We start from the raw sequence: 27,577 nt of genomic DNA on the forward strand, positions 1-27,577 counted from the left end.
TTTTACACGTATAAATATGTCATTTCGGAACTAGTCTTTCAATTTTATACGAAGTTAGTGAGAATCGATCAAACCATTTCAAAAATATCTTTCGCCCACTACTTTCCGGAACCAGTAAAGTCGAATTGAGTTTACTTGTCCATCAATTAACAAGTCCAGAAAACATGAATAATTTATTGAACTAATCACACAGTCACTGTGCGAACTAAGTGAACTGATTCAAACGGTATAAGACTCTCGGCCCTACGAGCCTCTATTCAAAAGTTGATCCTCACAGCGATTACATAATTTCTTTATTTGAAATACATGAATAATTCTGCAACTTAATAATTTTACTTCAAAACATTTTTTGTTCAAGAAAAATGATTCAATAATACCCTCTGGCAAAACCAACCATTAATACCTCCTGGCAACGATCAAAAGCTTAAAACCGGGGTTGAATAAATGATATTAGCAATACTACTTTATAAACATTCTGAATAAGCGAAAATCATCTTTGAAATAGCGAAGAATATAGGCAATGTGTTGCGCTTACTGTTCTTCATAACCACTGTTAACTACCGCGGTAAACTACATTTTTCTATCGCACTAATGTACTTTTTTCTACAGCGGTAAAGTACATTTTTCTACCGTAGCGAGCTACATTTTGTGTGCTACAGTAGCGCGAACACGGAGACAGTAAAATTTAGAAAGATAGAATTTCTACCTACCTCAAGCGGTGGTGATTTCGGCGGTGGTTTTTAACGCGATACTGCTTCGCATGCCTACTGTAATAGAATTTTAGTTTGGATGCAGCAGCGTGGTACAGTACGAATAATAGAAAATGTAAATGTGGGTTAACAGACTACAGTAATAAAAAAGGGGAGGCAGTTTGGCAGTTTAAGTAGGTAGATATTTTATAAATAATTAAAATAAATATAAAAATTAAACATTAGTATGTAAACCAAGAGTAACTAAAACACCTATTATTAATGACGAATCGTATGAACAACAAAGATGAAAGACCAAAGGGTCAAAATACTTGTACTGTAAAATGATGATGTAATACACAAAAATAAGATTAATAAACAGATATTTATGCAAAAAAAGCACTAATAGTCATTATTGTTGTAACCATTGTACAGTAAACATCGCGAAATATAATTAAAGAGTTAAATCTGGAATTTCTTTTCTGCCACCGAAAGAACACCACTTGAGGTTTGGTATCCACTGCTTGAGTGAGGATTCCGACTGCTGCTGCTGTTGAGCCATCGAGTATAGTTCGTTTAAATCTTTCCAAGTCGTTATCGAACTTCATCCATCCATTCTGGAGCACCGCCGAGAGAACCACAAAAATTTGTCTATCGATCCGATCCTCAATCAGACCCTACCCCAGGTAATCTGTTGTGGACACCGGTTCGAACTGTACGGACAATTTTAATTCTCTGGTGTGTTGGTGTTAGCCGTAGCGGAATTAGATTGCCCACGAAAAGATTTGTTCCTGTGCCATTATCCCTACATTGTACGCCGTACAGTAGTGACTTTTGACGTTTGGGATTTAGTAGGCGTTAAAATTTCTGACGAAACCACCCCCCCCCCCCCATTTTTCACGAGGTAACCGATAACTTTTTCCCCATGTGAGGCTGCGAAAGAATTCCATTCGGTTCTAATTTTATAATCTTTCTCATGAAGTGCAGTAAATGCACTGAACTTTATCGTTAATCTTTTTTTTCGGAATGATCACAAACTTTTGTTTTTTCTTCGACTATTTTCGCGTCCAAACACGAAAAACCAAAAAAAAATTGTTAAATAATATGTGATCAATAAATTTCCTGACGTACATTTAATAGAAAAACATGTTTTAATCTACCTAGTGCTGTAATGATACCTTTTTCATATTATTCATTTTCTCTTATATATTACACCACAAATTCATCGAAATACTACAATTTAAAAAATGTTGAGATAAGAAAGGCAAAAAATCATTTTCTATGCCTACTTGTCCAAACCTGTCGCAGCTCGCTTCAATCACACCGGGTTCGGTAGGGTGCGATGTCGTCACCCTACCGAACCCTGCCGCATCATACCGATTTGCTCGCGCGGTGCACTTTGCATACAGCGCGCGTATACAAAAAATCAAATATTTCAAAAACCCTATTTGAGCACAAAATTTTTTTTGTTGATTATGAAAACCAATAAAATATGCAACATTTTAGCATTTAACAGAACCAAAAATTGCATGAAGAAGGTACTTTAATATCGATTTCTTTGGAAAATTTAAGTAGAAATTTTAGTAAAATTGAACATTTTTAAACAATTTTTTCTTCATTCTATGACAAGAATAGTTGTTTATCCATTTGCAAAGCTTCGTATAATTCGAAAGAGAACTTGAGTTTCAGGAAGCATTACAATGAAAAGGTATATAAATGTTAATGTAACTAAAAATAGTATAAAAAATTCAAATATCGACGAAATATTTCACGAACATGTTCGTAGGTACTAATACTACAAAACAATAACACTTATTGTGAAATCGGTTACCTCGTGAAAAATGGGAGGCCACTTCAGAAATTTTTACTCACTTTGGAAAAAACACACACAATAAATTAAATGGTTAGTTATATTCGTTTCTACATCACCGTGTGCACAGAAATGTTCTTGAAATTAAAATATTTCTTATTGAAAAACTATATCTTCGAAGTGTGGTAAAATTGGTTCAGTAAGGAACAAAGTAAGTGCATAATTTCTACAATCTTTTACATATGCTTACATGGAACCAGAAGTCGAATCTGAATAAAGTTCAATAGCGTTAAATGTTAAAATCTAAGTACGTACAAATCGGTTAAATCAAACCGAAGAAAATCAAGTTCATATTCTTGCATACACACATACTTACACTCACATACACACGCTTATGCATACATGGACGTTAGTTGACATTTTGCAATCTCACCGAACTTATTCGAATCGTATATGACATTTGATCCTCAGGGCCTCTGTTTAGAAGTCAGTTTTCACAGTGATTGGTCATTTATTCGTCATAGGATATTCAAAACGTGACTTTGCACCTTAACTAAATCAGGTTCAACCAAACTTAACAATGAATTATGATAATGAATTTAAAATAAATTTCTCGAATCTCACAAATTCTACTGCATTCCTGGTTGTCTGGGTACTGCTCTTAAAGAAGTCTAATTTCAGTGTGTGATTTGATACGTATAGTTAAAAATTTGGTCGAAACAGTTATTTTGAGTGATGGTGCAGGTGTGACAGATGTGTGTTTGGTGGGGAGAGTGCTATTCATTGAATAGTGTTGATTCGCAAAGTTGAAAATGCTCAAGCGGCGGAGGCTGAGAGTTTGCAGCCCAAAAATTCAACGATATTGGCCGATCGAGGCGCCGTCTGCGTATCATTGTCGGTGTCGGTGTTGTCAGATTTCTATGGAATGTGTGAAAATCTCAATCGTGTTATTCTGGCTGAAAATCTGAAGTTGGTCTGCAGCAAACCCATTTGCTAGTGTTTGTTTCGTTTTATTTTTTCGATAGTCGTGTTCCATCTCGCGCTGTGAACAGCAATGCGAATAGTAGAAAAATGATACTGGTGAGTTCGTTTCTCAGAGATATTTTATATTTTTCTTACCTATAATGCCTTGTTATATTTCTGCTGAGTATTGAAAATCAGATTTTGTTGAGATCATATTGTTTACCAAAACATATCCGAATCTCTTTCCCTCCCTACTAGCACATCTCCTATCCCGTGATGCTCGTGAAGATACAGTGGTACCCTCGGTCTCAAGAAACAATGAGTATCGGACTAACATTCCTTCCTTTTCCTCAGTAGCACAGCCTTAGTCGTAGCCGGCGTCGTTATTGATCATTTAATGAAAAGATAGGAGTGAGTGAGTATGTAAAGTAAAAATGTTTTGCTTCTCTCAAGCTTCATTCTCTTGATTCATTGTGCATTTCTACTCATTCGGTCAATCACAAAGTGCAACTACGGGCGATCCACTTCAGCTCAGCTCTCACAAATTCTACTGCATTGAAAAACATAAGAGCAAATTCAGCTGCTGGAAGTTTCATATGGACGATTTATAATAGAACTAAATCTGGAACAAACGTATCACCAGCATGCCGGTTTAGTTTTACATATTCGAACAGTTATTCTGTCAAATTCAAAACTGACATACGCTGCCGTTCTAATTTTTTTTATATATTTGAAACACGTGTAAAACACTGGTGGAGCTGCCAGTTTTTCTTGTTGTATTTCCAGATTTAAATTTTTAAACGGACATAAATTATGCATCTAGAACTAGAACACTACTGAATATGCTCTAAGTGTTCAAATGTTTCTTTCTTTCTTTTCAGAGTACACAAACATGTTTTTCGTAGCATTATTCACAATGGAAATGTTACTGAAAATGTACAGTCTAGGCTTCCAAGGATATTTTGTATCGCTTTTCAATCGTTTCGACTGTTTCGTAGTTATAGGTAGTATTGGAGAAATGATATTGACCAGTTCACACATAATGCCGCCGTTAGGAGTATCTGTGCTTCGATGCGTACGACTTTTACGAGTTTTCAAAGTCACTAAGTATGAAGACCGATGGATTCACATTTACATATTGAATTAACTATTCTTATTATTTTAGGTACTGGCAGTCGCTGTCCAATTTAGTAGCATCTCTGCTGAACTCAATACAGTCCATTGCTTCTCTGCTATTACTACTTTTTCTGTTCATAGTAATATTTGCTCTATTGGGTATGCAGGTCTTCGGTGGAAAGTTCAACTTCAATAGTGCCGTAGACAAACCTCGTTCGAACTTTGACAGTTTTGTGCAAAGTTTGTTAACGGTATTCCAGGTGATTATTTAGAGACTCAAAAATAGAGAAGTATATTGCATATATTACGCTTAGCTGCCTGAGTTAACGAAATTGCTAGTTACGATGAGTTTAATTTTCTATCTACGATTTCGACATGGTTTTTTGTCGCTTCTTTCTTAGGGGCACTGTAGTGCACAATATTTTGTAATTCTTCATTATGTTTTAAAGAGAAAATATTGAAGTCATTTCTTGTTTCAATTGTTACGTATTTTTAGTAAAAAATAATAGTATATCTTTATTTGAATAATAGCATAACTTTATTGTTTATTGGTTTGGTTTTAATGTTATAAAATAGTAATTTTTGTTCAAAGCATAAATAATAAATTTTAAAGCAGAACAAAATTTTGCTCATAAATCTTTTCGCAATTATGAACTTTACTGTTTAGGTCCATGGTAGAATGATGGTTTTTTTATAAACCATGAGTTTACATACTTCATAGGGTGAAAGATTTTTGTAGTGGCCCATTGATCTTGGAATCCAACAGCGATGAAACTTTTTTTTCAGTAGAAATCATTATTAAGTTCATCTGAGAAAATCATCTCTCGCATTTTCTCGTTGTACCTGCTATGGCATGAACAGTGGTGATGAGGAGAGTTAAATTCAAATTAAAGGTCTTATGGTCCCATACGGAATTTCTGAATTTCATTCAGATCCGATTTCCGGTTCCTGAATCTCAATGTGTTTGTGAATGTGAATTTTTTCAAACAGTCAAATAAGCGACGACTTAAAATAGAAACGAAATTCTCAAATCTGATCTTGAATCTTTTTCCAAATAATGGTTTTGTAAGTTGTACGATAATAGGAGTTGAACATCCCAACCTCCAGAGTAGAGACGATATTATCAAGATTGGTATCAAAATTATTCCGATTTGTTGTTCTGGTTATTTGATGACCAAACGCAGTTACGAATTGATAAGTATCATCAGATTAAAAATGCGCTGATGAGTATTTTTTTTCCTCGTGTGCTCCCTGTATGTATGTATATATGTATAAAGTCACCATCAAGGATTTACCAATGAATTGTGACCTGTTATTCTTTGGTCACAATATACTTCCTTTGGTCACTGAGTCCACCTTGTATATATGTTTTGAGTAAATATTGCATATTTTTGTTTCTTTTCATTCATGTTTCTTTTCTCAGTTGACGTCTAAGGATAATTTGAACATCATTCGCGTTCCTACTTTGTGTTTATATATATTCGAGTTACGTTCAAGTTCTGCTCAATTGCAAAGATTGCACAGTGGTTCAAAAGCGAAATTTCACGCTCTTAATTGATAACTCATAGGATAGTGGTTTTTGAGGTACAGTATGTTCAGAAAAGTTGCTCGGAATGATAGACGCCATCTTTTGTCAAATTTTATTCATGTGATTAATCCCCCTAAAAGTGAGATAAACATTTTATTTTAGTTCAGGGCCAACATAGGGGCTAAGTTACTTAAACAAAGTTGTGCAGAAAGTTATTTCAAAAAGGCTTGCTGAAGATACTATTCCCGTAGCTTGAGTGTAATTCAAGATATGATGTATTTTCTGAAAAGGGTGTCTACAAACCAGTTTTTGTAAGTAAACATATATATTTTCAATTTATATGAGTTTTTCATGTTAAAAAAAGTTTTTAATCTTTAAAAACTACACAACTTTCTCTAACATACTATGCTGCTATCATTTCAGTTTAATGAAATAGAGCAATTTTTCATGTTTTTTTTAAATAAAATTCTAACTTGTCTATTATCAAAAGGCGCAGGAAGGTGCAGATGAGACTACATACTTATTAAACTACTTCAAAAGAGCTTTCATACCGTGGTTGAATTACTCGTCTGCGATCGTCTGCAGGCGAGATATGTTCTTTTCAAATATCTTTGTCCTTGACATTTTCAATGATAAGGTTCATTGTATTTCAGATCAGATTTCAGTATATATTCGTTACCATGGAAACTCTCACAATAAAAGGTTTTTATAGACATCGAAGACTACAAATATAAAAGTTTAGTAATAATTACAGACAATTTTTTGAAAGTAAGTTTTTTAAAAGTGAGATAAGAAGCCACGACTTTGAAAAAAGGCGATTATCATGTCGAATTACGTTATGTCATTTTTTGGTAAATTTTTCTATAGAAAAGCTCTGCGGATAAATATCCCCTATTCATCAATCAAAGTGGAGATCGATAAACGCTTGCTATATTGTACTGTTCATAATGATTAAGAAATTTCTTTTTATACAGATGTCGGGAGTATTATACACGCGAGCAGTCCAGATCACTTATGAATCGGGATCCCATGAATTAGTTATTAGTTTCATCGGATCCTTTGGTTACAAATATTCGTGAACGGCCAAAACAGTCCAAGAAGAATTTGTCGAACGATACTAAGAGTCTTTTAGCTGGTTAAGAACATTGTCAGCTATCATAAAATAAATACAAACAACTAAAAATGAGTTTTGATCATACTTTTCTCTACCAGAAGATGACATAACTTAATTCGATTTGATGATGACTTTTTTAAAGGTCGTGACAAAATAGTTACTAAACTATTCAATTTATAAACTTCAATGTGCACAAAAAAATAATATTTTGTAGCGAGCACCATAGTAATGAATATGTACTGAAATCTGATCTGAAATACAATGAAACTTATCATTGATATTATTGAAAATGTTTGAAAATATTTATCATTGATATTATTGAAAATATTTGATATTTGAAAAGAACATATCTCGCCTGCAGACGATCGCAGACGAGTAATTCAACCACGGTATGAAAGCTCTTTTGAAGTAGTTTAATATGTAAGTAGTCTCATCTGCACCTTCCTGCGCCTTTTGATAATAGACAAGTTCGAATTTTATTGAAAAAAACATGAAAAATTGCTCTATTTCATTAAACTGAAATGATAGCAGCATAGTATGTTAGAGAAAGTTGTGTAGTTTTTAAAGATGAAAAACTTTGTGTAATATGAAAAACTCATATAAATTGAAAATATATATGTTTTCTTACAAAAACTGGTTTTTAGACACCCTTTTCAGAAAATACATTATATCTTGAATTACACTCAAGTTACGGGAATAGTACCTTCAGCAAACTTGTTTGAAATAGCTTTCTGCGCAACTTTGTCGAAGTAACTTAGCCTCTATGTTGGCCCTGAGCTAAAATAAAATGTTTATCTCACTTTTAGGGGGATTAATCACATGAATAAAATTTGACAAAAGATGGCGTCTATCATTCTGAGCAACTTTTCTGAAGATACTGTACCTCAAAAACCACGATTCTATGAATTATCAATTAAGAGCGTGAAATTGCGCTTTTGAACCACTGTGGATTGGTGTAAAAAGTGGGGTTTTGTTCATTTATTTATTTATATATTTTTTTATTCAGTTTTATATTTATTTTTAGTTCGCTTTCACATCTCTTCTAAGTCAGTCAAAACCGCTAACGTTCGGTACGGAAGAAACCAAGTACAGTATTGTGTAGTGAACAATAGAACGACCTCGAAATGGGTGAACCAAACGAACAAAAGCTACAGCCGCTACGAAAGAATTCAATTATTGTTGACTTCAGGCAGTGCAAAATTCAACCTTCGATACGAGAACTTGAAGGTTTGCTTGAAGAGCAAATGCATATTGATATTAAACGTGTAAATTCAATGCAATAAGACCAATAATGTTGTTTATATCGAGTTCTATAATGAGTTGGATGCAATTCAATTCGCTAAAGACAATAATAATAATATGCACTATGTGGAGCATGAAAATATCAAGTACAACATACCGGTATATATGGAAGATAGTACTATAGAATACAGCTTCTGGATACTAGAAAGACAAAGAGTACATTTTCAAACTTATTAAAATGGCCGCAGTGCTATTCACGATGGTTGTACATCGGCAAAAACTACCTGCATACAGCTTTGTGAATCAACACTGCTTGTCATATGATCTAAAATACTCCATCAACTTACAGCTCAACGGCACAGTCCATAGCAATCGCAGAGAGTTCGGAATCCAAAACAAACCTAGGCTCGAAACCCAGTTTCTCTGTGGAGGTTTGTGCTTGACGCTTTTTTATTGTTGCAAGTAATATATCATCTGAATTTCTTTTTGCTTTCGATTTTAATTTTTTGCCATTTAAAACGACCGAAACAACAGCAAATAGAGTAATCGATAAATGCAAACATCACATCAAAATGAGTTTGATCTCACACTCTGATTAGGGATACACAAATTGAAAACTTATTTTCTAGGTGGCACCAATACGTCACTAAAGTATTATTATTAATCGGGTTCTGCAGGCTCGTGCGCAGGCGGGGGGGCGGTTGGGAGTATTAACCCCCCCCCCCTCCCATGGAAGATTTTTCAACAGTAATTTCCATGAACAATAGAGTACTTTTTATATAAAAGTGCAAATAATTGGACTTTTCTTTCAAATTATTGCACCTTCCCCACTTCCCTCCCTCTCTTGAATCTTCACCCTTCTTGAAACCCTCTCCCCCTTTTGATTCGTCCCTTGAACTCTCCATTGAACCCTCCCTTGAATGATTCCTGCGCACGGGCCTGAGGTTCTGATCTGAGACATTCAATGTAGGAATAGTTCTCTAGGTGTGACATTCAGTATACTCCAAATAGTGCTATCACTGCCTCTGGTATGACATATATTGAAAGATCTTTTAATTCCACGAATTGTATTTTAATTTTAAAAATATGATATAAAGAAGAGCGTATTTATTACAAGTAAATTGATCTATTTTAAAGGACTTGTTAGTTGATGCACGAAAAAACAATCACTTTGCAATTAGGATCGTCGATTTTTAAACCACAGACAATAACGGTTAAAACAACAACGAAAAATAATAGTCAAAACATTTAACATTTTTTACCTGTTTTATAAATATAAAAAATAGAAATAGAATTCGCTCAAACTTAAGAAAAATTCAGGCTTCATGCCGAGTGTCATATATCAATCAATTTAGCTCGACGAATTGAGCAACTGTCCGTGTGTGTGTGTGTGTGTGTGTGTGTGTGTGTGTGTGTGTGTGTGTGTGTGTGTGTGTGTGTGTGTGTGTGTGTGTGTGTGTGTGTGTGTGTGTGTGTGTGTGTGGATATATATTTATGGGAACACTGTTCAGTTAAGTTTGTTGTGTTTTTACATACCGTATGTTTGCCGTTTCAAGCCGTTTTCGCGTTAATTAATCACTGAAGTTACGCCATTACGAAATTGGCAGACGAAAATTTACCTTTGGTGTCGTTGACGGAAGCAATTAATGGTTTACAAAACGAAATCAAAACATTGTCGAAACCTGCTCTTTTGACTCTCACACCGTTCAATAAGCGCTGGCCATTCATCGAGAGTCACCGTCCAGCCAAAACACCTCGTGGGCCTGACTTGGAACAACTTCCGAATGCAAATCTGGATCGAAGCAAATCGGAGAAAGCGTTGTTTGTGTTCCAGTTTGTGAGCAGCAACCCGACAAATTTTGGCTATATTTGTCTCGTGTACGTCCAGACGTCACCAATGATGAGATTGCTGCTATGGTGCGAGCCAATCTTGAAATGAATGAGAATCCAGTAGTTGTTAAACTGGTCGCCAAAGGTATCGATGTTAGCAACATGACCTTTGTATCATTTAAAGTTGGCCTCGAACCTGCATTACAAGCTATTGCCTTGGAACCTTCAACTTTGCCTCAAGGAATCTATTTTCACCAATTCGAGGAGAAATCATCTCAAAAATTTTGGAAACCAGCTGCTGTGGATCCATCTCCAACGCCTGTTTCAACGCAAGGAGGGATAGATCAGCAGTAATGCAATGCAGTATACTGGGACGCACCGTAGTTGATATTGTGGAAGCCCCTGATCCCCCTTCCCCAGTCGTGAAACCGCTGCCAGCGTTCATCAGCCGTCCTGGTCCTGCGGGTAGGTGTGGTGAAGTCTTCCAAACTACTCATCTTGGCAAGTATTCGTTAGCTTCCAGATTTTCAAGCGCTGATTTGTTTTATTCCGTGTTGCAGAATGACGAACAAGATGATTTGGTCTTTTGTTCTTCGGAGCATCAATTAATAGTTCATTGTAGTATTACTCCACTGCTACCTGTCGACCCGCATCATCCGCCTTAATTATCTCGTTGGCTGCTGACTGCAAAAATAATTCTCGGAACATGGACTCCACGAATGAATCAAGGCCATTAAATTAAAGAAAAATTGATTTTGCGGCTTTACTTGAATTCTTGCAAAACGTCAACAGGAGTGCTTTGCAAGAAATCGACAACGCAAATGAAATGGCATCCTTCTTCTGTAACAAAATAACTCAGTGGTTTAGTTTGCTTCTTGTAACACGGCCAATAAGTCCTCCTTGGAGCACAGCTTTGCTTCGTAAATTGAAATGAATTCGAAACGCTTGGCAGCGCAAACATCGTAGCTGGAAGAGCTCTGAAATAAAACGAATGTACAAAAGTTCCAGCGAAAACTATTGCAAATTAAACGCGGGGTTGTACAAATCCTACGTTATGCGGGTTCAAACTGATCTTCGTCAGAATCCCAAACATTTCTGGACTATTGTAAACTCGAAATGCAAATGCTCATTCTTCAACAGTTTGTCTCGATGGTGTTGAATCCAGGTCATCCTTGAAGTCATGTGATCTGTTTGCAAAGTTCTTTGCTTCGGTGTTTGCAGAAAAAACAGTCTCCGGTATCGAGTAGACCGCCGCGGTGGATGTTCCTGAGAATTTAGTGCACATTGACACATTTTTGGTTACTCCTGATATGATTGTTGCCGCAGCGAAGAAGTTGAAACGATCGTTCTCGGCCGGACCAGATGGCACACCTGCAGCGGTGTACAGTCATTTCGCTTCTGCTTTAGCCGATCCTTTGTGCACTATATTTAATAAATCATTTCCGATGACTTGTCTTTCATGTTTCCTGTATACAAGAGCAGTGATCGTACAAATGTTAGAAATTACCGAGGCATAACCAATTTAACGGCTGCATCTAAGCTATTTGAAATAATTGTGAGCACTGAGGTACTTTTTCGTACTAAAAATTACATCTCTACTGATCAGCATGGATTTATGTCAGGTCGTTCAGTCAGCACGAATCTCTTAGATTTTACTTCCAGTTATTTTTCGAGTTTGGAGAATAAAGTACAAATTGATGCAGTATACACTGATCTGAAAGGAGCTTTCGACCGAATTAACTACCGAATACTCTTGTGCAAGATGTTGCGGCTGGGCGCCACAAAAAAGTTTACTGATTGGCTACGCTCTTACTTATGTGGTAGAGTCCTGCGAATTAAGCTCGGCTCTTGTGTATCATCCCCGTTCTCAAATTTATCAGGAGTTCCTCAAGACAGCAATATGGGTCCGCTTTTGTTTTTGCTGTTCTTCAACGATGCTGTTTCGGTGCTCGGAGTTGGCTGCAGATTAGTATATGCCGATGATTTGAAATTATATCTTGTAATTCGCTCTATTGACGACTGCATCCGGCTTCAAAACTTCTAGATACATTTGTCGCCTGGTGTCGTAGAAACTGGTTGATTGTCAGCATTTCAAAATGCCAGGTCATAACGTTTCACCGAATACTGAACCCAATTCGATTCGACTATGCAATTGATGGACAAACGCTCCAGAGAGATGACCTTGGTGTTTTGTTAGATGCCAAACTTACCTTCAATCTGCATCGTTCATCTATAATTTCAAAAGCGGCACGGCAACTAGGTTTTATTGCAAAGATCGGGCGGGACTTAAAAGATTCGTATTGTTTGAAGCCGTTATATTGCTCTTTGGTTCGTCCAATACTGGAAAATGCTATCGTAATTTGAAGTCCTTATCAACTTACATGGAACTTACGGATTGAGCGCGTCCAGAAACGATTTGTTCGTCTTGCTCTAAGAAACCTTCTCTGGCAGAACCCGCTTGAGCTTCCACCATACCACGATCGCTGTCGACTGATCGGATTTGACTCATTTGGACGACGCAGGAAAATTCAGCAAGCTACTTTCGTGGCAAAACTGATCAACGGGGATATCGACTCAGCGAAGATTTTGTCTCAACTCGATTTTCGTGCTTCACAACGATCACTGCGCTCTACCAGTTTATTTCAGCCAAGATTTCATCGAACGACGTTCGGGTATTACGAACCGATAACATCATGCTTGAATACATTTGGCGCTGTTGAACAATCTTTTTGAATTTGATGAACCATCACACAAATGCGCGATCTACAATTTTTTGACTTGACTAATACATATTCATTAAGACCATTTTATTGTCAGATGAATAAATTTAATAATAAATAAATAATAAATAAATGTGTTTTCCTCGCAAGTAATAGTAATAAAAGACAACAAAGTAATAGCAAAAAGACAACATTATGAGATTGAAATTTTATGAGATGAAATCAAATTTAGATTTCAATGTGATGTTGTTATCATAACTAGATTACAATTTGCTCTCGTTTCGATGTTTGACTTTGCTTGGAACCGCACTTTCCTCCCACTATTAGTATCTGTGTCTGTTACTATTTCGTGACAATAGTGGGAAATAGTTAGAAAATTTTTAATATTGTGGAAATAAATGGAATTTATATTCTTAAAAAGCTATCCACTAAGCACTAAAATAAACATTTTCTTCTGAATTTGACGTGATACTCGTTTTTATCGGTTACTCAATTTGCTTAGTATTGGTCGCCTTAAAAGTTAAAAAATCAAAATTGGAAGCAGATAAATATTCCTATAATTTCTAATAGCATACTGAAATCGAAAAGAGATATGGAATTAATCTAGTTGATAACAAAACTTATTCTCAGTTTAATTTTACTGCCAAATAACGAAAACAAAATTGAAAAGCATAATCAGTTATTCATCTGCTTTGACATTACTGAAAACACCGCGAAAAAAGGGTAAAAATAGCAATAGGCAAAACATCATAGGGAATTTACATTTTAGTGATTTTATTCGCAACAACACAAAAATAATGGTATGATGATTGAGGTGTTCTATAATTGGTTTCGAACTTTGATCTCCCGATTTAAGAATATCACTATGTTTTTTTTTCAATGCTTGTCACTGTATTAATTCGGAAACCTGTTTGCTGGTATTTTCTGTCAAAGTACACTCGTTTGTGTACAAGACGCGTAGTACGACATTGCATACGTTTAGGCAATTAGACTAAGATGGAAAATAATCAATCGCCAAACATTAATAATGAACTAGAGTATACTGGATTATAACATTGTACCGCGTATACGTTACCTGTACCCTGTGAAGCTGGGAGCTTTGCCAGCATGTATTAAGTGACATCTTTATGAATAAAGTTGCCTGTTGTTTGTTTTTCTCATTTTGAAAAGCTATGCAATAATTGCATCAACCATTTTTTAAAAAGAGGCTGAGTGTCATAGGGTACCTGTAGCCTAAATCATCTAAAATTTACCACTAATTTAACATTTTAAGATCATTACTAATGATGATATCTGCTGTCTTTGATTAATACATTGCACTGTATGGAAAAAAGGATAATAAATCCGACTTCAAAGTAGGTTTATCTTATGCAGAATTGACCGTAGAATCGATTGATGACAATGAGAATAGCCGCGAAATTCACTATCATGGCCGTTTTGCCTCGAATTTCTCTTTTTTTATTCCTCACTAAATGTAAAACCCTGAAAAAATGTATTCGACTAATGAAAAGGTACTCCTGACATTTTCATAAGTTCTATAAATAGATTGCTGTTTGTCAGAACGACTGCAAAAAACTCCAAATCATTTTCTTCCATCAATTATGTTAAACCAAGATAGTTCAATGTTATGCACATAGCCCTACAAACTAATTACCAGGTAGTTTCCATGTTCCCATGAATCGTGCAACATCGTTCTACCCCAATTTTCCTTCAAACTTAATTTTAAGTTCAATATTGATTTACGATCCTGAAGTATCAAAGAACGCTCACCAGCAACTCGTCACACGATTGAATCAGTGCCATCTAAAAGAGACGGATATCATCGCAACAACAAAAATCCGGCATGGCTCATTTAACAAAGAATCGACACCAGTGCGAGAGCGAATTTCTCTCGATGACATTTCTTAGAATCAAAGGTTAGCACGCTGCTGTGGAGATCCTCTCTGAAGCAACAAATGGCCGCTTATTCTCGTTTCGCGATCCGATTCTATACAGGCAGTTGATAAATGCGATAGAATCATTTTACTATTTCCGCTTATTCTAACTATGTACATATAACCTTTGTATAAGTTATGTCTATGAAAATGTCTGTGAATGCTCCATACCAGGGTTTTGAAATATTGCAACCTAGTATGAGAATCATCAGGTTGAATCATCGATTCGATTTTAGGCGATGATTGTCAACTTGCGATTCTCTCTTGGAAAATTCCACACAGCAACGATCATTATCAGACTGTAATTTTTTTAAGGGCCGTGAAATACTCAGAGTATGAAGTGGAGCGAAGAAATGTATTAAAAGACTCCAGTTCTTGTGGCATAATCTACCGGATTGAAAATGTTGTATACAATATAGATAGCAATATAGCAGCTTCTGTCAAATTTTTGGCAATCACCAACACTGCATACAATGGGAATGACAATACTAGCTCGTTTCGCCTCGATCAGTAATCTGGAAAAGCAAAGCCTTGGTTTACAGTCCTGTTGTGGAATTTGACCTACTGTTTCAACAGACTTCGCAGCCGATTCAGAGTGTACAGTACCTGTGGATGGCTGGTGCTACGATTCTACTGACACTACGAATTCTTCCAGGTCAGGGCTCGAACATACGACAACTGGTTTGTAAGACCAGCGCCCTATGCATTGAACCGCCAACCCGGGACTAGACATTCATCGGGCGCGGTTCGCTTTTTCGAGCGCTCCGCAAGTAATAATTTATTTATTTTATTTTTCGCATGCGTAGTCAAACACCGCGCGCGGGCTTTTTATATCCTAAGTATATAGTGCAATCAAATTTAGTAAAATTTAAGAAAAATGAAGTGTGGAGTGAAATCTTGCTCTAACATTGACGACCGCTTCCTATGGAAGTACGAACAATGCGACAAGGCTTATCACGCCACTTGCATTGGAGTACAACGACATCAGGAACGTTTAATCTTGGCGTTTATGGTGCCAGTGTGTGCTGACTGCCAGCATTTAATAAGAACAGGAGCAGAGACCCTGAAATTGCTACACCAACAGGAGCAGCTTTTAAAGTATACTAAATCACAAACGGAGGCGTTCCACCGCATCTGACGTCAAAAGTCTTTTACTTTGAAATTTTCGATAGTGTCGAGCGCTTAGTCATTGACGTAAAGCAGTCATTACTTAATATCAGAAATAGCATTTGCGACAATCTAGGTCAGCGTATACAAATCCAGCAACAAAATTATGAATGAAATGAGTGAGCGTCTTTCTCGCCTCGAAAAAGAAGCCGTGCTACCTTCGAAAATTGTCGAAACCCCCACCGCTGCATTCAATCCTATCTTGGAAGAATTGAGAGATGAAATCAAATCAATCGCGACGTCAATTTTGAATAACTTCGCTAAGGGCGTGGAAAACACTCAGTCTAAAACTCTAGCTGAAGAATTGGAAGCAAACAAACCACTAAAACCAATAGAAAAAAAGACACTTGCAACGAGCATGGCTGGCGCTTCATCGGGAATAAAAAAATCTGGAACAGTGATTGGAGTAAATACGACCGTAAACAGCGCAATCGCCGGCTTCAGGAGAAACAGAGTAAAACCTTCGCCTTCGGTTATCCAGAATGCCTTACCTTCGGACAAGGAATTACTGGCAGCAGCGCGTATTCAATTTTCTGGACAACGAAGTATAAATGTCAGTATTACCTCAACATTTGTAAACATTCAAAATGGACGAAACATTCAACCCTTATCGGAAAACCCCAGCTGAAGGCAGCAACAATAAATCTATAGTCCAATACCCAGAAAACAACATCGCCGAACCATCATTAATCGGAGTCAACTGCACTGGCGCAATTTCGTTCGACAGTACGAAGGACAGTCAATTTGAACTGGACCCCATGCGGCCACCTATTGTGCGACTGACTGAACAGTCTTCAAATGGAGACGGTCGGTTCTTGAAAGCTAGACTTAGCGACCCAAAAATTTTCAACATCGTGCGACTATATCTAGCATACATGGAGGACCAATCATCCAACGTGTGTATCGACGGACAAACTCCAACTAGTATAAAAATGCTGCTAGTCTCCGAAGGACTTAAAGTATCTGCTGAACATCTCCTGCGCATCTTCACTGAAGTTCATCAAGAATATGGACTTAAGCCGGACGAAGTCGTAGCAGACCTCGACTCATATCGAAACTACCTGTCCAGTGAGTACAAGTACGCGAAAGAACGAACAAATTTTACCAAATTTTCTGAGCAAATGACGCCCTTTGACGAAGTAATAGACCCAGAAATTAGTAATGTAAGTATAACAAAATTCTCAATTACTTCTTCGCCTCATAAACAAAATGTGATTGAAATTCTGGTATACTGCCAAAATTTCAATCGCATGAAAAGCCCAGACAAAATGAAAGAAATTCATCAAAATTTAATAGCCTCCTCTTTCGAAGTAATTCTAGGAACTGAAACTAGCTGAAGTGTCAGAAGCGAAGGAGTATTTGAAAATAACTTTAATGTATTTCGGCACGATCGAAAATTATCTCTTTGTCAGAAAAAAATCTGGAGGTGCAGTCCTCATAGCCATTAACTCTTGCTTTACTTCTGCAAAAATTATTACTCCTAAATATAAAGAATTTCAACATATATGGGCCAAAGCCTCAATATCGGGTGAAGTTCATATTTTCTGCTCCGTCTACTTCCCCCCGAAAATTCAAACAAATCATCTTTTGAATTATTCTTCCAATCTTTAGACACAGTCATTTCGAATATGGAACCTGAAGTTAAACTTCATATTTTTGGCGACTTCAATCAACGTCAGGCGGACTTCATTTCTGGCATTGAGAATGAATCCATCTTGCTTCCAGTCGTAGTAGAAAACGCAACATTTCAATTTCGACAAAATTTCTAATTTAGGCCTGCATCAAGTAAACTCCGTAAAAAAACGACAAAATGCATATTTAGATCTTCTTTTCACAAATGGCACAGAAGACTTTTGTGCATCAAACCAGTCATTATGGAAAAATGAAGCATTTCACACCGCAATTGAATATTCATTATTTTCACACAATGCATCCCTTCCCTACGATTTCTAGTATGAGGAAATGCCGGAATACAATAAAATTGATTTTGAAGAAGTCAAGCGTAGACTAAATATAATTAATTGGCGAAATGTATTGAGTATAGAAGGAAATGTCGACGACGAAGTAAAAGGATTTTTAAAAATTGTGAACAATATATTAGCAGAAACTTTTCCAAAGAAAAGAAGAAGAAAAAATATAACAGCAAATTACCTGTATGGTTCAATTCACAACTGAAACAAAAAAATAGAAAGCAAAAAGCATACAAAATTTACAAACAAGAAAAAAGTGACACTCATCTTCAAAATTACATAGACCTCTGCAATCAACTCAAAATAGCCATAAATGCAGCACATGAAGAATGTACACGCAAAATTGAAAACGAAATTAAGACTTGTCCTAAGAATTTTTTTCCTTGTACCAATATTTGAATCTGGTTCAAAATCTAACATTCGGAACTACCGTAGAATAGCCAGCAGCATGGCTTTTTCAAAGGTTGCTCAACTACAACAAATCTCCTTGAATTTGTGACATTCACTCTGAACGCAATGGACGCTGGCAATCACGTAGAAACTCTTTACACCGACTTTAGTCAAGCTTTCGACCGTATTGACACACCATTACTTCTATACAAACTACAAAAATATGGCATAGAACATATCCGTCTGGAGTGGCTTGAATCATACTTAAGGAATCGTGTGCAAGTAGTTCGCTTCCAAAACATAAACTCTGAACCAATTAATGTAACATCTGGCGTACTCAGGGTACTCACCTAGGGCCTCTTCTTTTCATTTTAAATATAAACGACATATCCTTCATACTCAAAAATTTAAAAGTGCTTATATATGCAGACGACATGAAACTCTTCATGGAAATTAAAAATATCAACAACGCTCTAATATTCCAGAACGAAATCAATCCATTCCACATTTGGTGGTGCAAAAGTCTACTTCAATGTAAATGTAAAAAAACTGTAAAAAAACTGTTTTAATCCACCTAGTGGTGTAATGATGCCTTTCTCATGTATATTATTGTGGTATTCTATTCAAAAACTTTTTCTTCGAGTTTTGAAAGAAACCAAGAGGTTGTTTGTGCATTAACTAGTATAACATACATAATAAAACAGGTCGGCTGCTCGGCCATCCATGGAAGTTGACCATCAATGTTAATTTCCCTCTCTGAGCAGCCTAGATAGCCGTGTAGTGTCGGTAGCGGTTTCCCAACTGGCTAAGTATAACGCTACGGTCCACCTGTACCGGTGGTATAAGTCCACCAAACAGGTAAGCCGTGTGGCATCCGGCGGAATTATTTTTTACCAAGAATTGATCCACTGGTTTCCTGTTCCATGTCGTAAAAGGCCACAAAAATAGGAACTCCTAAGTCAAGGTGTATTTCCGTGCCGATGGCTGAATGGCTGCAGGAGGTTAAACAATGCAGTCGTGAACGGAATATCTTGGGATTTTCCCTTACTGTGTTAAGCGAAGCTCTGGCACAGTGGACGACTTCTTTCTTCGCAACTCGTGGGATTTAAATGATTAAAACATTTAAAAAAATCCTTACATGGTTCGCTATAGGCGATTATAAGCCAATATATTTGGTTTCTTGTAGTTGTTGTACGGTAAGTGCTGGAGGTGGAGTGTTCGTTACTTTAATTGATAATGGTTAGAGTAGCACAAATCAATCTCCAGCATAAACGTACAGCAACTATGAATCTATCCAGACTTCTGCAAGAAGGTAAAGCTTCTTTAGCTTTGGTTCAAGAACCATATTTCCAAAAGGGAAACTTCTACGTTGGAAAATTGTTAAACCCAGTCTTTGTTGCCTTTAACAAGACCGGAATGACTAATCCACGTGAAATGCCTCGAGCATGCATACTTGCAAATAGTGCTCTCGATGTCTCTCTCATATCGGAGCTCACAACTCGGGATATTTGTGCTGTCACAGTTTGTATGACTACTGATGGCATAGACAGGAAATATGTCTATTGTTCGGCATATTTGCCGCATAACCAACCTTCGCCAAGCGATGACTTCAAAAAGGTTGTATCATACTGCTGCAAAAGTGATTTACCGCTTGTAATCGGCAGTGACATAAATGCTCACCATATCATTTGGGGCAGCACAGATATAAATTCGAGAGGCTCTGATATGATGGAATTTGTGAGCAGTACAAACCTGCACATAGTCAATGCAGGAAACCGTCCAACTTTTGCGAGATCTGGCAGAGAGGAGGTTTTGGACGTAACTCTCTGCTCTGATAGAATTGCGCATGAGTTGGTGAATTGGCTCGTCTCCGATGAGCTCGAACCTTCGTTGTCTAATCATAAGTACATATTCTTTGATCATTCAAACGTTAAATTTGATATTATCACATATCGTAATCCCAAATCTACAAACTGGAACCTCTATGAAGAGGGCTTGGCGACTAGATTTTACGGGTACCAACCAACAATTGAAACCCCAATTGATTTGGAAAATGTTGTCGACGAGACAAACTCACTCATAGTTGCAGCATATGAAGAGGCTTGTCCACTTCGGATTGTGCGAGCTACTAGAGGAACTCCTTGGTGGAATGCTGAACTTGCTAGACTAAGGAAACTATGCAGAAGAGCTTGGAACCACCGTCGCAGAAATGGGTCGGAGGCATTCGTGTTGGCTCGAAGGGCTTACAAAAATGCTCTTCGATCGTCTGAGCGAAGTGGTTGGAAAAGCCTCTGCACAAATGTCTCTAGTCTCAACGAGGCTAGCAGATTAAATAAGTTACTTTCGAAGTCTAAGGACTTTAATGTCAGTTTCTTAAGAACTTCAGATGTTGAACACTTGTCTGATGAAGGTGATGTACTTCACTATCTTTTTAACACTCACTTTCCAGGATGTATGGATCCATCACCGACAGCTCTTCCCGAGACTTTTTCAGGTAGTTACGATTCTTGGGCCCTTGCTCGAAGCGTTGTGACGATTGAATCGGTCAAATGGGCAGTTGAAAGTTTTGCTCCGTACAAGTCTCCTGGAAAGGATGGAGTTTTCCCAGTGTTACTGCAGAAAGGGTATGAACATTTCAAACATGTTTTGAAGAAAATACTTACTTTTAGTCTTGCGACAGGATATATTCCAAGAGCCTGGCAGGAAATAATTGTCAAATTTATTCCCAAAGGCGGTCGCGACACTTATGAGGAAGCGAAGAGTTTCAGGCCTATCAGTCTAAGCTCATTTCTTCTTAAAACAGTGGAACGCATAGTCGATCACTATATCAGAAATGTTAGTTTGGGCCTGCATACGCTACATGGAATGCAACATGCTTACCAGCGTGGAAAGTCCACTACAACCCTGTTACATGATGTTGTGTACAACATTGAAAAAGCTTTCTCACAAAAGCAATCTTGCTTGGGAGTTTTCCTAGATATTGAAGGTGCCTTTGATAACGTGTCTTTCAATTCAATTCTGGAAGCAGTCCGTGGTCATGGCATACCTTCAAGTATAACAAATTGGATACACGCAATGCTTATCAATCGACTTCTTTGCTCATCGCTTCGGCAAGCAGAGATTAGAAAGCTAAGTGTCTGTGGGTGTCCTCAAGGTGGTGTACTATCCCCACTTTTATGGAACCTTGTCGCTGATGGTTTGTTAAGGAAACTTAATAACCTTGGATTTCCGACTTATGGTTTTGCCGACGATTATCATATATTGATGACCGGTATAAGCATTAACACTCTCTTTCATTTAATGCAGCAAGCCCTGCGATCTGTTGAAGAATGGTGTTGTCAGGTTGGATTATCTGTAAATCCGGGCAAAACATCAATGGTGCTTTTCACTCATCGTAGGATAATCACAGGAGCTCGTCCGTTGCAGTTCTTTGGTTCAGAGGTCACTGTGGTCGAACAAGTTAAATACGTCGGGGTTATTCTTGACTCAAAACTGAATTGGTCTGCTCACATTGACTTCAGAATTAAAAGAGCTTGCATGGCTTTCGGCCAGTGTAGACGAGCTTTTGGAAAATCATGGGGACTCAAACCCAGATATATTCATTGGATCTACACAACTATTGTTAGACCAATTTTAGCATATGGATGTCTTGTATGGTGGCAGAAAGGAGAAGTCGCGACAGTTCAGTCAAAGCTAAATCATCTCCAAAGGATGGTCCTAATGGCGATGACAGGAGCATTCACGACAACTCCTACTGCTACTCTAGAGGCGCTACTGTGCATTAAACCACTACAAGTGTTCCTAAAACAAGAAGCATTATCTTGTGCATATCGTCTTAAGGTTACAGGGCTTTGGAACAGTAACCCATTAGTTTATGCTACCAGCCACACTCGCTTGTGGTCTCAAATGGTTACGTGGGATGAGTATTTACTCGCTCCTAGTGACCTAACTCTCACATGCAGTTTTCCTTTCAAAACATTCAATGTGAGCTATCCTTTTCGTGAGGAATGGTTGTCTGGTTGTCTGGAACGACAACTTGATGAACACATAGTTTGTTATACGGACGGTTCTCTGTTGAATGGTCGTGCTGGTGCTGGTGTCTACTGTCGTGAAATGAGGCTGGAGCAGTCTCATTCACTTGGTAGATACTGTACTGTGTTTCAAGCAGAAATCTACGCGATTCTGTGTGGAGTACAATCGGCACTTCAGCAGAGGATCTGTGGTAAGCGAATTTATTTTTGTTCCGACAGTCAGGCAGCCTTAAAAGCACTCAGTTCAAATGACTCACGGTCGAATCTAGTGATCGCATGTCGAACTCAAATTGAAGACCTCAGCATTTCAAATGCTGTTTACTTCTTATGGGTACCCGGCCATTCTGGTATTACTGGAAATGAATGGGCTGATGAGTTGGCTAGAGCTGGTGCAACGAATGATTTCGTTGGTCCTGAACCAGCTTTACCACTTTCAACTAGTTGGATAAAGCACAAGATTCGTTCTTGGGCTGTATCCAAACATGCCAGCTACTGGCGCAGCTTGCAAACTTGCGCTCAGACAAAAGCATTTCTACCAGATTTAAATCTGAAAATGTCAAAGTGTCTACTGCATTTCTCCAAGCATCATTGCAGTATTCTGGTCAGAGCTCTGACTGGACATTGCAAACTCAATTATCACATGGCTACTATTCAACGTGCTGAGTATTATTCGTGTGATTTGTGTGAATGCGATTATGGTACTTCATATCATCTGATATGTAACTGTCCCGCATTGACGCAGCTACGTATCCGGGTTTTTGGTTCTCCATACATGGTTGAGTCTGTGTATGCGGAGCTAAAATTGAAGGATATTCTCTCGTTTCTTACCCAATGTGGTAAGGAGCTATAGTCAGAAGGATTCATCGTTCTTCCTGGAGTGAATGAATCCCTTCTGTATTTACCTTAAATAGGGTTTAGCAGATTGTTTGGCATCTTTTAGGGGGTGCCGAATTTACTTCTGCTCGTACATACTGCGAATCGTTCTGCATTCTTCCGGGAGTGCAGAATGGTGTCGCTTTTGTAAGATCTTCGAATCCTCTCGGGGGTTGGAGGTTTTATTAACAGCGGACTGTTCGGGACCTCGTAGAGGTTCAGAATTTACTTCTGCTTCCACTAAATGTGATCCTCAGCAGATTGTTCAGCATCCCTTAGGGGTGCAGAATTTACTTCTGCTTTTATGTGTTTTTGTGTCGTCAATTTTTCCCATCCTCCTAGTCCAACCCTTACCATTTCCTTTCAATCCTTCCCTCTTATATATCGGGAAAATGATGCTAAAAACAAATTGATGGCAAGGCACAAATCTCCAAATATCAAGGGGAACGTGCCATTTGAGCCAATTTGTTCTGATTCCTGATTCCTGATTGTGCATTAACTAGTATAACATACATAATAAAACAGTGCTTTGATTGCGTAGGTCATCCTTAAGAAAACGAAGTGCGTTCGCTATTATATGCACTTCCGGCACCGGAACCCGAGAATCGGTATAATCGAAGTTGATTCGTACAGCCAACAACTAACATGACACAAACTCTACTAGTACGCACTCTAAATTACGATTTAAATGTTTGTCGCATCCGAAAATATGCAGTAATTTTTGGCAGGACCATAAGACCTTTCAATTGACCCTAAGATTGGGAATAACGGTTTAGAGTCCAGTTTATAACATTTTTTACGGTTTTTGTTTCGCCGGTTTAAGTGGCGGTGTACAATATTGAACACACTTTACCCTAAAACTCCGGAACCGGAAGTCGGATCGAAATGAAATTCAGGAATTCCATATGGGACCGAGAGACCTTTCATTTGAATCTAAGTTTGTGAAAATCGGTCAAACCATCGCTGAGAAAAGTGAGTCAGATCCATTTTGGTATACATGACCACTATTTCCGGTACTTCCGGAAAAATTGTACGAGATTTAGTTGTAATCATGGACTCCAAACCAACATCTGTGGAACATTATAACACAATAATCAATAAAGCAAACAGCATGCTGGGATTTATCAAACGCTTCAGTCATAATTTTCAAGACCCATACACTATAAAATTGCTATATAGTACATATGTAAGACCCATCTTGGAATATTTTAGCCTAGTATGGAATCCATATAACATTATTCACGAAGAACGCATTGAATCGATACAAAAATAATTTCTTTTATATGCACTTCGTAAATTAAACTGGACAGCATTACCTCTACCATCATATGAAGCACGGTGTATGCTCATCAATATACAAACCCTTAAAGAACGCCGCGACTTTGCAATGCTATTTTATCAGCGACATTATTTCTCAACGCATTCAATCAACTCCATTATTATCGCAATTAAATTTTTATATACCTAGCCGTCAACTACGTTCCAGGAAATTATTTTTAGAAAAACATGCTAGAACAAATTATGCAAAATACAATCCGGTCAATCGAATAATGCGCCATTACAATCTATAATGCGAACATCTTGACCTTACTTTGACAAAAAATCAAATAAAATCTCAGCTTTGTCGTAGAAATAATGCGTAGTATGTACACGGAAGGAAATCCGTTACAGCTGTTATGATTAGAAAATCATGAAACCAATCATTTTAACTTATCATGAAATCATGAGTAATAACTTTTCTCCCATTAAAATTAATCATGGTTCGAAAATGCGTTACTTAAAGAATGCATTTTTTTCAAAGCTCGTAACTCTAATTTTCTATCCGGACATCACTTTGAACACTCTGCCTCAAGTGATGTGATAGATTAAAAGATTAATGGTAAAGCAAAAAGCAGACATTGAAAAGCAAGACCTACTGAAAATGTTTACTTGATCCTGAAGCATGTTATTTAATAATCGTGTTGTGAAAAGCGTAGCCGTGCTTAGTCTCTTATGATGTCAATTTTCGGTTCATTACCTTTATTTTTATGTTATGTTTGATTCTCTATGAGCCGGTCTCATCTCTTGCGTAGTCGTTTTTCAAAAACAGAATATTTTCATTTTAAAAGAAGTTCGTCGTGCTTCTCACTGAATTTATATTGCAAAAATCACACAACGCCTGAATTTTTGTTGCAAAAATTACCATCGTAGCAGGAGCACGCCTGAAGTTATACCCAACAACTTCAAGTGCGTTACGTTTAAATTTCATTGAAATTAGTCCGAATGGATCATGATCCGAGAAATTTTAATCATAGTGTATTATCATAACATGAAAATATATTATTTTCCCCAATGACTCGTTTCGCTCATTTCAAGAATCGGAATTTTGCCCGTGTAAGTGAACATTGCAAACAATTTATATGTAGTCTACATTTGCTTGACGAAATAAATAAAAGGCGGGTGGGTAATGTCACAGACATAACTGGAGGACATGAATACGACTAAAACTGACATGTTTCTTTCTCACTTCCGGATAAAGATAATCATTCGTATAAGATTGTGTATATTTTGCAACTTTCATTGCTTCGCTTTCAGAATTTCAACGATGAATCTGTACTACAGTACGAATAATTGACTACAAACACATTCTACCATAAAATTAAATAACACGGGACAAATACAGTTTTGTAGATTTAGATACTAGTAGAAATAAACTTCTAAAAATCATTTGGAAATATTTTAGTAGTTTTAAAAAACCGCTCTACATAATTTGTCCAATGTTTATAACTGGTAAAATTTAAGAACTAATATAGAAATCTGGGACACCCTCCAAATTCAACTGCAAATTTTCGGAATCTAGATCATAAACTCAGGTCATAAATTTAGTTCTAAGAGTAAGGAACTGAAGATATTTTTAGAATTTTCCAAATTACGTTATAGAACTAAATTCTGAATCAAGCTTTAATATAGGAACTGAATTCAGTTCCAGCACCTAGTTCCAGAAATCATGTTAACAATTTAGTTCCACATGTAGGTTCTGAATTCAGGAAACGAATGCTGAAACTGAATTGATGAATTAAATTTTGAAACTTAATTCCGGAATTAAACTCTGGTTTTGAATTCAGTTTTCAAATGAAGGTTCGGTGTTCAGACCTAATATTTAGTGTACGAATACAGATCAAAAATTCATATCCTGAATTGTGTTCATGAATTCTGATGATAAAATCCTAAATAATATCTCTGGATTCGAATCCCTGATTAAGGAACTAAATTTGACACCAGTTTCATTATCCAGAAACAGGATTCAGTTCTACACACAAAAAAAATCTGAATAATACAGGTGACTTAATTCCTCATACGATGTAATTCATAAAGACCTAATCTGTCAAACGACGGAAAATTTCATTTGTAATGACATAATGTTAGATGAGCTTGAAATTTACTGGTTTCGACTGTAACTTGCATTCTGCTAGCATGTGTGACTGTATGCATTTAAATGCTCCTTTTACCTGCCATGCAGATGTGTGCTTCTGTGGCTCAGTCGATTAACAGACATACTTGCGATCCAATGATTCTCGGTTCAAGTCGCGGCGGTTGCTATCAGTGTTTTCTTTTATTTCAACGAATTTCATGTCATGGAGTTTTAGACACAATATTAAATGTTCTTCCACGTGAATTTGCGTGAACTGCTCCATTTATGTGCATCTAATAAGACGTAAAATCACAGGGATTTTTTTAAGTGTGTAGTCATAGTTTTAAATGCTGAACCTGTAATCTGGAACTAAATTTTGAAATAGAAGTATGAAACTAAATTCGGAACTTAACACTAACTTCAGAATTCAGGTGGACCAGAATTTAGGTTCTGAGATTAGTTCTTGAATTTAACTAAAAATTCAGTTCTCTACTATTGCTAGCCACGACGTCCGAATGCGAAGGAGAGCACCACCTGAGCAATTGAGATTTTTACCACCTCATTATTACTGATGTTGGTGGAAGAACTTTAGTACGACATCCAGTTTCGTCTAACATACTAGAAAAATGAACAATTCTCGGACAAGATTTACCTATTACACTCGGCCAGTAGAACATTGGAACTGATATGTGTCTGACTACCTCAAAACCGTCGTCCTGGTGCGAAAAAGGCAAGCAAATGTGATGAGTTTTCCTCGTTGTTTCCAAAAGTCTGAGAAAACATAGTTTTTGAGTTATTTTTGGTTATTT

At 37.2% G+C, this 27,577-nt stretch overlaps 1 protein-coding gene across 7 annotated transcripts in view; it reads left to right on the forward strand.

Moving 5' to 3' along the window:
- Positions 1-27,577, forward strand: part of LOC131438683 (muscle calcium channel subunit alpha-1) — a 1,458,253-nt gene that overhangs the window by 383,550 nt on the left and 1,047,126 nt on the right. For all 7 annotated transcript variants that reach the window (XR_009230968.1, XM_058608861.1, XM_058608862.1 and 4 more), the window contains exons 8-9: positions 4,344-4,569; positions 4,628-4,838. Coding sequence is in view for 6 of the 7 variants with exons in the window: in XM_058608861.1 (XP_058464844.1) it covers positions 4,344-4,569; positions 4,628-4,838 (437 nt within the window). In the remaining variant the exon portion in view is untranslated. The remainder of the gene's footprint in view (positions 1-4,343; positions 4,570-4,627; positions 4,839-27,577) is intronic.

The sequence above is a fragment of the Malaya genurostris genome, chromosome 3 (assembly GCF_030247185.1).
Source record: "Malaya genurostris strain Urasoe2022 chromosome 3, Malgen_1.1, whole genome shotgun sequence".
Classification (NCBI taxonomy): Eukaryota; Metazoa; Arthropoda; class Insecta; order Diptera; family Culicidae; genus Malaya; species Malaya genurostris.